The sequence below is a fragment of the Humulus lupulus genome, chromosome 7 (genome assembly GCF_963169125.1).
Source record: "Humulus lupulus chromosome 7, drHumLupu1.1, whole genome shotgun sequence".
Lineage (NCBI taxonomy): Eukaryota > Viridiplantae > Streptophyta > Magnoliopsida > Rosales > Cannabaceae > Humulus > Humulus lupulus.
In genome coordinates, this window is record NC_084799.1 from 18,048,805 (window position 1) to 18,058,756 (window position 9,952).

Consider the following 9,952-nt stretch of genomic DNA (forward strand, 5'->3'; position numbering starts at 1 on the left):
CATGCATATATTTATCTAAAAGGAGATTTTTGCAATATTTCTTCTTTTGTTAATATAATTTAACTTTATTTTCAAATGGGACATCAACCATGAGCCTATATATATATGCTATGTAGCACATAATGTAGTAAATATGTTACATCCCTGTTGTTATATATGAAGTCTCTTTGAGTTTCACTAAACTAGATATATTGTACATATATATATAATTCTGTCCAAAGTCTGGAACACATTACATAACTAGATCATGAACTAATTACATAACTAGATCATTGCCATGTGATGATAACATTAAAAAGTGTGTGTAGTCACTACAAGAAAATGGGGTCTTTATCTACCAATTGTAAGTGTAGGTAAAACTAGCCTAATGGTGGGTAATATGGTTTACCTACCAATATTGAATTGGTAGAGATTGGTAGGTAAAAGTTAGTGGGGAAAGAGTCTTTACCTACACTTATTAACACTGGTAGGTAAAAGAATAAGTGGACCCCACTAAGTTATAAATCAATTGATGAGTCATCAAATGACGTGTTTGATGAAATGGCATCCTACGTGTATGCTGACATGGTTTTTGTAGTTTTACGTGTCTGATGACGTGTCATCGTATGTGGCACCATATGTGGCATCCTACGTGGCATTCTGCGTGGCATCATATGTGGCATCCAACGTGGTGTCATTTTATTAGCCCACATAGCATTATTTTATTGGTTTGTTACACAATTTATATTTTGTTCAAATTTAATGGTTATGTGTAGGTAAAAGATAATAACAGTTATTTATAAATGTTATATATTAGAAATAAACTAGAAAAAAACCATTCAATAATAAAATGTTTAATGCTAAAATTCTTTATAATGTTCAATACTAAAATAAGTCTTAAAGTTATCATTTTAAGGTTACCCCTACCAAAATAAAAAAAACTTCATAAAGTTCATTCCATTCCTTAGTAAATTAATGTAAATAAACTAAGAATCATTTATTATTGGATTCCAAATAGTGATCAACGGCTTCTTTCATAGGAAGTAGAGGTGGAACTTGCCTAGTCCTCAGTTGAGCTTCCACAATAGTATCATTAAGTTCACTGAAATGGAAAAATAAAAAATGACACTAGATTAGAATAAAGCCTGAAAAAGAAACACTAGTTGGTATGAACAGATAAATATTTTTCCTTCTTAGAACATAAGTGAAATTTGAAATCCTAGAATACATGTCAATCTCCACATTGAGAAGGTTTCATTATCTATAAATCATACATGCTAATGCTAATGCTATATATGAGCATACCTAACAAAGGTTGCAGCCCATTCTTGAGATGTATGAGTTGTTACATGCATGAAATTATGCTGGTGTCTCTTTTCTCTTTCATCAGCTGGCATATTCAAATGACCACGATCACAAGACTGCATTTGATTCAAAACAATGTCCAAAGCATTATCCCTTTAACAATATATTTCTACTTCAACATAAAGATATATTATTTTCTTTATTTCCTATAAAAGAGAAAACAATGAGTTCAGTTATAATTAGAATCATAAGTTGTTCTTCAGGATCATTATTTTCCCAAGAAAATTCTATTTACAACATCAACCGGCAAAGCATAGCCTGGATCTATGGCTTTCAATCCTGGATATTCAAGAAGTGAAAGTCCTGCATCAACCATATTTCATGTCATAAAAATAAAATGCAACATAAAGACCATTTAATTAGCACCTAATGAAATTCAGGGCACAAGCCAAAGAGATAACTACACTGTTTCCTAAATTCCTACGTTCAAAATTTCATAGACAAAAAAAAAAAAAAAATGCAAACCCATAGAAGTGATTACTCAACTATCCCCACGTGTCTCTCTCTATTATCTTACCCTTCCTAAACTATGAAATAGTACCAATTTTATGAACATAACTTATAATAGAGGACAAATAGTTAAATCCGAAATTTTGGCATTACAGATGCTTTCAAAATGCAATGCATCCTAGACTGTTAACTTTCATAGAGAGAGGGCGGCATGCAAATTCAAAAGAAAATGAAAGAACTCAAGTAATTTTACCAGCTACACCAAAGTATGTGTGGTAGACATCAACTGCATCATCTGGTCTATCTGAAATTCCTCCATTTTCTATATCTTGAGATTACAAAAATTAACCAAAATCCTCAGAGGTAAGAGTGAAAATGTCCCTGTTCCCAACATGATGATCTGAAAGATAAGAGTACTTTGCATAGTTATAAGATTACCTGGCAGCCTAAGATGAACTTCACAAGTTTTTCCTTGTTAATCCAATGTACTCTGTCAATCATGATCAGGCTAGAAAGGACCCACCATGAATAGCAGACCTAGTTAAGAAAACTAATTCAATAGGCTTTAACAAATATTTGTTTCTTTTGCCACTTGAGACTAGCTCAAATGATTCAATGACTAAGTGGAGGTCCAAGATGCAGGGCTCTAAATGTATCTTATAAAAAATAAACAAAGCAATTTATTTTTAAATAAGAATTCTACATACATCTGGAACTGTCTCTGGGCGCCCATTAAGACCTCCAGATTTGACTTGCCGCTCACACAACCACCACCCGAGAAGGTCTTTGTCGATATGATGTAGAGACCCTGTAATAGCAAGAGCTCCCACACAAAGGAATATCCACACTTTACTTAAAAGGCTTCAGCTTTTTATTGCTTATGTACAAATTTACAATGAAAGAAGATCAAATCAAGCAAAAAACGTGTTCCCTTTTCAGGATAGGAAACTGTTCCATTTTCAGGACAGATCATGTAAAATTTGACAATGACACAGAAGATTAAATCAAGCAAAAGGAGTTCCATTTTCAAGATAGGAAAAGGAAACTGCAACAAATGCTAAACAACTTTTTCGGGCATTGAATATGTTGTATTCAACAACCGGCTTTAAGTTTTCTATATACTAGATTATAGTATGCAACACACTAATACATTGACAAGGGAAACAATTAACCCAAAAAAATATAATTGTTCCACAAAAAAGAGCCCAATAAACATGTCTTAGACACCGTGAAATAACTCCACAGCAGAATATTCTTTTCATTTTATAAGTTAAATCTATAGAATATGAAATCTTAATAGACTATATATGATATAAATCAAAAAGAGATCAATATTTCACACTAAATAGACTCAAAAAGTTTAAACTTATAACCTTGTAAATATGCTCAGGGGTTTTCGCTTCCATGACCTCTATATCTCGAGCAAGATTTAGATAACCTTCATTTAACTTAGCATTGTTGATGATATCCTGCAGTGCCTCTCGTTCCTCATCCTCTGGAACCATCTCCTCATCAAGCACAAAAGGGACACCCTTCACAGCACATAAATAATATTAGCAAACTCCATCCATATTTAAAGAAACACCATTTTCTATGGCCTTAACGTCTCCATCCCAGTGCCACTAACAACATCAAGCACAAATAATAAAATCCAGCCATTTTTTTATTTCCAAAGGACAGTACAAACATTTTTTGGTCATTAAGAAAGAAAATGAAGAACAAAAACACTTACCTGCCGAGCAAGGATGTAACAGAATTGCTTTTTTCGCTGAAGATCAGGACAAGTCTCAAATAGCTGCCTTACATAATGCAGCACAACATTCACAAAATTATAACTAAATAATGTCAACATTATTCATTACAATTTGCAAAGATGTGAACATCCCACTAAATACAAAATACTTTAACTCACTTATACATAGTTTCATCTGAAACAAGCAGCAAATTTTTTAAAGAGAAATTAAATAAACGTAATTGAAGTGCAAACCTGCAAATTATCAAGGAAAAGAGCAACTTGAAGTGCGTTTGTATATTCTTGATACTTTTGGTATATAGTGTATGCAATATCCAAAACCAACATGTCATCTGGGCCAGGTACGTATTTGCAGTATAGCATTAAAAATGGAGAAACCGAGTTAATACAAGAAGGTAATAAAGAGAAATTTTGCAATGCTGCAGGCAATAAGCAGAAACTTTTGATTTCTTTTTCACGAAACAATCTAATTAGAATATCTCAAATATTCACATTTCATCATACCGTGCTAAACTGGTGAGGTAGAGACAAGTTCTTTTAAAATTTGTCTTGTCAACATGTTCGATTAACAGATCAAGGTCTTCAACCTAAAAGTTTTCATTTGGCACAAGTTCTCATAACCAACCCAAAAAAGAAACAACAATATTTAATAATAAAATGTTAACAGAGTAATAGGTCATCTTACCTCTAGTAAGAAGTCAATAGCTTCAGGTTCAGCATTGTGCTGCAAACCAGAACAAATTGATAAAAATATATATAATATATTAGCTTTCCTTGTGCAATTATATATAAGTTAATACAATAAATTCTACCAATAATTTGTATTAACCCACCAAAAGACTGGTTTTCCAATCTATGAAAGATGGAAAAGATGAAATACATAATTCATCATTGGACTTACTTTCATGTGAAAAGCAACAATTTGTTGTACAAGTTCCATTAGATCGTCAATAGCTTCCTCATTAGTCTGCAATAGCAAGTGAGAAGAACATTTGAGGAACTTCTTAAAACATGCAGGAATGCATCTATTTCTTTAGTAATTTATCAACAAACATTGAGTACATTGACAGGATAGATTTTGAACCTGTCGCTTAGCATATTCTTGAGAAATTTCTCCTGCCAAATTCCTATTTAAATATATATCATATTTACATATAACAACACAGAGAGATACCATGGGAGAGAGGTGAGTTACCGTGAGTGTAAGTGGGAGAGAGAGATCAAACCCAGCTATTCCCCAAAGCCCCCACAACGTACGTAGATCCCCATCCCCGCCATTGAGCCCGCATCTGAGACGAGGAAGACCACAAGCCCAGACCCACACCTCTTTCCCAATGCCCTTCTTCAAACTAGAGGCTCGGGCTAGTCGGAATCTCGCCAGGAAGTGCAAGAGGCGGACGGCTTCGGACCATTGGTTGACAGCCCTGGGCAGCGCATATGGTGGTGAGCTCGTGGGGGTCGATGTTTCGAGGGCCAACGGTTCGATTGGGCTGGCGCGTGTACGACTCCGGCGATGGGACGATGGCCGTTCGGGCCTGGCAGAGGCAACACAGTAGTCAGAGAGAGAGAAAGAGGGCTTCGGGGAAGATAGAGGAAAAGAGGAAAAAAGAAGCTTTATGTTTCAGATTTTTTTTTATTTACAAATTTTCTTATTTATTTAATTACAAAAAATCTGATACCTAATACACAATTTCTTTTTTATTTAAATTAAAATAATCTTGTGTGGCTGAAATAAATACTCAAATATATATTATTTATATTTTTTCCAACTATGTACACACGTGGCATGCCACATGTTATACATTGTGTACACATCATATTATTTACTCCACATAAGCTTCAAAATAAGCATTTATAATATTAAAATAATATAATGAAAATAAAAAATGAGGGGAAAATTGAGTGGGAATGGTTAAAAAATTTCCCTCCATAATATACGTAGGTAAAAATCATTACCTACTGATATTATTGGTAGGTAAAGCTATGTTCCGAAATATAATATAATGGACTAGCATTTACCTACTAATATTATCTACCAATAAATATTGGTAGGCAAAACCCTATTTTCCCTACCAATATATATTGGTAGGTAAAGATCAGATTTCTTGTAGTGAGTGGTAATGCCCTACAAAAGGTCTCAAAAAGTTATCAGTAGATACTAATTAGATAACTCCAATCAGTATGACCTTCAAAAAATTTCCAAAAATTATAAGCAGACATAGATTAGATAGCTCCAACCAACAAAGCTCTAACCCAATGATCTTTCTCTTCATCAGCAAGACTGAAGAAGAATGAAACAAGAGCATTATCACTTAAGATCATACGTGCAGCTCTATGACGGTCCACCATAGGAAGCAATGTGGTTCTCGTTATCTCTTCATTGAGCCGCATATGTTTGTCGTTCATTTCCTCACCAATTGCACGACTTAGTCGAACATATGACATTTCTATTTTTTCTCCAATGAATTGTGAAGCATCCTTAATTGCCTCAGCAATATCTCCATAACTTGCACTCTTTCATTTTCTCTTTGATGAGCCATCTGATTGGGTTGGGGGTGCTCTTGGTCCATTTTGTGCTTGTGAAAATGACATAGACTCTCCATTTTCAGCATATGTATTGCCCATAGTATCAAAAAAGTTGAAGTTATCCTCATCCACATTAGCATTATCTTCTTTCTCATTTTCTTCTACATTAGCTAGAGTCTCAGCATGTTTTCCAGTAGCACGGTCTCTCCCAAAAATTGTGCACAAATCTTCATAATAAGGAAACATCTTATTCTTGAATGGTGCTGCCTCTTTATGGCTCTGTACAAGAAAATATGTTGAACATATTAATGTCTTATTAAGGGTTAAACGTATAATTATTTTAATGAATGTATTTAATTACCTGTAAATATGCATCCCATACTGGTTTTTCTACTGTCACCATCTTCTTGTCTGGATCCCAACCAAGCCCACTACAATTTGGTCCAGTTAACATCTCATGAACAACTTGAAAATGTGTCTTTAAAGTTTTCATGCGTGACTCAATATGTGTTTTGGCTTGTATGTCACGTCCATATAATTTAGTTGCTAATGCCTTTTCAAGAGCTCTCAAGTGTCCTGGTTTGAAATTCCCTTCAGTTTTGAATGTTCCTTCATTGTGCATTTCTAAAAGTGATTCAATCAATTTGGTGTCTTCATCGTCAGTCCAAAATCTCTTGTTTTGTCCTGGACCTCTACCTCTTGAAGTCTCCCTTGAAGAATCCATCTAATAATAACAACAATCTATACAATAATAACATTGGAATAATATTATAAACACAATCACAAGTATTGTTTTTTAAAACAAGAACGAGTTTACCAACATATTATCCAATTGCCATAATGCACGATTACAATTTTATATAAAATAAATAAATAACCAAACACACAATGTCATAGTACATCCTAATTTGCATGCCTACGTTGCCTCCACTCATTATACATTTCTTCTGCTAAGTTCATTCTCCAAGCACTCCATTCATCAGAAGGTTCAATTCTAGTAATTCCATCGTTATTATCATCAAGAGTAACTTGATCATTTGGTCGTGAATCTTGTGATAATATATCGAAAGGGTCATTGGGCATTTCTTTTCTAATAAAATTATGTAACAAACAACACGCCATAATGATTCGAGTTTGAATCTTTATGGGATAAAATGAAGGACTTCTACGGATTGCCCAACAATTTTTCAAGACACCAAAGCATCTTTCAATCACATTTCTTGCCGCGGAATGCTTCATATTAAAAAATTCTTTTGGATTATTCGGTTGACGACCCTCCTTCCATTGACTTAGATGGTAACATTGTCCACGAAAAGGAGCAAGAAACCCCTTGCAATTTGCATAACCAACATCCACAAGATAATAATTACCTATATAATTATGAAATAATATAAAAATTACTTCTAATTGAATTTGTGGTGAATAATGCTTATACTACATCATATGAACAATTAATTAAACATACCATTTGGAACATGCAAACCATTATTTCTAAGTAAAGCATCATGAAGTACTCTACCATCAGCTGCTGAGCCTTCCCACCCAGGTAAAACATATATAAATTGCATGTCTCGAGAACAAACTCCCAGAACATTAGTACATCATATGAGCAATCTCACCCTTTCGATTACAATATTTAGGTCTATCTGCTACTGGAACTCTCACCCTAATATAGGTTCCATCTAATGCCCCTAAACAGTTCTACCATAAGAAAAAAAAAACAAAATAATTGATTAGATACCTACTATATGTCATGATTTGTTTATTTGCAACTCAAAGTTTCATATATATTACCTTAAACCATTTCCATCTCTCATCAGTAGAATTCTCAGGAACTGGCTCAGGCTTTACTAATAACTCTTTGTGTAGATGTATGACAGCATGCAAAACATTGTGAAAATATCTACTAACTGTCTCTCCAGATCTCATGAATCTAAATTTAATAACTCTATTTTTGCAATGATGAGCTCTTATGTGTAAGAACATTGCAACTTGTTCATCCACTGCCAAATATTTGGATGGTTGTAATCCTCCTACATTCTCAAGCATTGTGCATAAACAAGTAAACACATTCCTAGTCATTCTAATTTGATCTAGGGAAGTAACATCACTTTCATACACCAAGTGATGGACAATTTGCCTATTTATAAAGACATTCAATACATATATATTTTCTTGTAAATTATTTGATTCAACCATTCCCCTTAAGATATTTGTTGTTAACTTAAAAAACCATTGTGCTACATTCATAATGTTCAACTAATGCATAAAGGCAGCAGTCAATTCATTCTTTCTCACATTTTGACGTTTCGTTATATTTAGACAAGCCATTTTGAAATAAATTTCCTACAAGCATAATGTCAAAGTAAAATTTCATAAGCTTAATAGTTTCATCATCACCAAATTATTATTGTAAAATTATATCATAATAGTTAAATGACAACATATATATATATATATATTTCTATTTGAGACTTATTACTGCAATAAGGCTAAAACTAGTGAAGATATAAGCATATAATTCAACTAAAACTAAAAGACCAACCCATCTTCTTTACAAAAAAAGAAAAACAGAAACTCTATTTCAACTAAAAATAAGCCAGAGGTGCAAGGAAAACACACACACATATATATATATATATAGTAGTACTACTCTTTTTTATCTCCTAAATCATTATATATATATATATATGACATACAGGAAAAATAGTAAAAGAAGAGCTTTATAAGTTAGAGAAGCTAAATTTTTTTATTAAAATTTATGCTCATCGTTGGATTGGAGAGTTCCTTTGTGTAATGAAGTGGTTCCTTTAATATATATATCCTTATAAATACTAAAGTAGATTCACTTAAATAAAAATAGTAGCAAAGTAAATGACAAAAAATAGATGAACAACAGATAAAAAAAAGCAGTCAAGCAACATAAACTACTGCTATGAGCACCAATATATTTCTATTTGTAACAAATTTACTCCAAAAAATATTCTTCTGTAAAGAGATATGAGCACAAGTAAGAAAAAAATACCAAAAAAATACCTTATTCAACCTGGAGATGAACCGAAAACAGGGCAGTGAGCCTTTTATAATCTGAAACAATTGAAAATCACACCTTTTTGTAAAAAAAAAAAAGTAGCAAGATTTACACATATGCCAAAAGAAGATGAAGGAAATTTGATTTGTGCACAGGTAGTAGAAGAGAAGAAAAAGATACATTTTGGAAGAAAGAAAACCAGACGGCTGGGACAGAAAGGGTAAAGAGGGCAAAATGTCATTATATGGGAAAGGAATTGCCTTTCAACCCATTTCATTTAAGAAAGGTGAGTATACCGTATACATGTAATTATAATTCCTAAATGAATCACTTTTCAGATTTTAAATAACAAACCAAACAAAAGAATAGGCCCAATTTTGGAAAAGTCTTTCCATGCCAAGTCCCATTCCATTAAACCATTGTAATTAAACTATGAGATAAGTTGAAAATTAGCCAGTTTAATGAGTTCTTAACTAAAATTACCTCATAAATATTTTTAGTTTAGTTCTACCCATTTTTATTATAGACAATTCCAAAAATACCATTGACCACATGATAGTCTTCTAAAAACAGTATCCACCAATTATAAGGGTATAATGGGTATATTGATTGAAAAAGAGGGTATTTTACTAAAACTTAAAAATTATAGATAAAAAAAGAAAGAATTTATCTAAAAGTGGCTACTGGATCTAATTTCTACTTAAACTAAACCATTCAGCTTCCCATTCCATTATTTATTTTTTTTAAAAATATCATAACCGGAATCTAGACACTCATTCAAGTTTATTAACAACTACATTATTCACATATTTAAACTAATTTTGTTTTTACAAAAAGTATAATTTATA

General features: G+C 32.7%; 1 protein-coding gene and 2 long non-coding RNA genes across 3 annotated transcripts; all 3 read right to left on the reverse strand.

Annotated features, from left to right (window-relative positions):
* Window positions 1-981: 981 nt before the first annotated feature.
* On the reverse strand, window positions 982-2,192 carry LOC133789486 (uncharacterized). The gene is made up of 3 exons (XR_009873570.1): window positions 2,048-2,192; window positions 1,285-1,647; window positions 982-1,081 (listed from the first exon to the last, which is right to left on the reverse strand). It is a non-coding gene; the product is annotated as an uncharacterized LOC133789486 (long non-coding RNA).
* A 1,856-nt stretch (window positions 2,193-4,048) lies between these two features.
* On the reverse strand, window positions 4,049-4,676 carry LOC133789487 (uncharacterized). Its single transcript, XR_009873571.1, has 4 exons — window positions 4,632-4,676; window positions 4,449-4,514; window positions 4,233-4,271; window positions 4,049-4,134 (listed from the first exon to the last, which is right to left on the reverse strand). It is a non-coding gene; the product is annotated as an uncharacterized LOC133789487 (long non-coding RNA).
* Window positions 4,677-6,064: 1,388 nt separating this feature from the next.
* Window positions 6,065-6,797, reverse strand: LOC133791441 (uncharacterized protein At2g29880-like). Its single transcript, XM_062229371.1, has 2 exons — window positions 6,435-6,797; window positions 6,065-6,352 (listed from the first exon to the last, which is right to left on the reverse strand). Exons 1-2 carry the CDS (start codon window positions 6,795-6,797, stop codon window positions 6,065-6,067), a joined length of 651 nt encoding a protein of 216 aa, XP_062085355.1.
* Window positions 6,798-9,952: the final 3,155 nt, after the last annotated feature.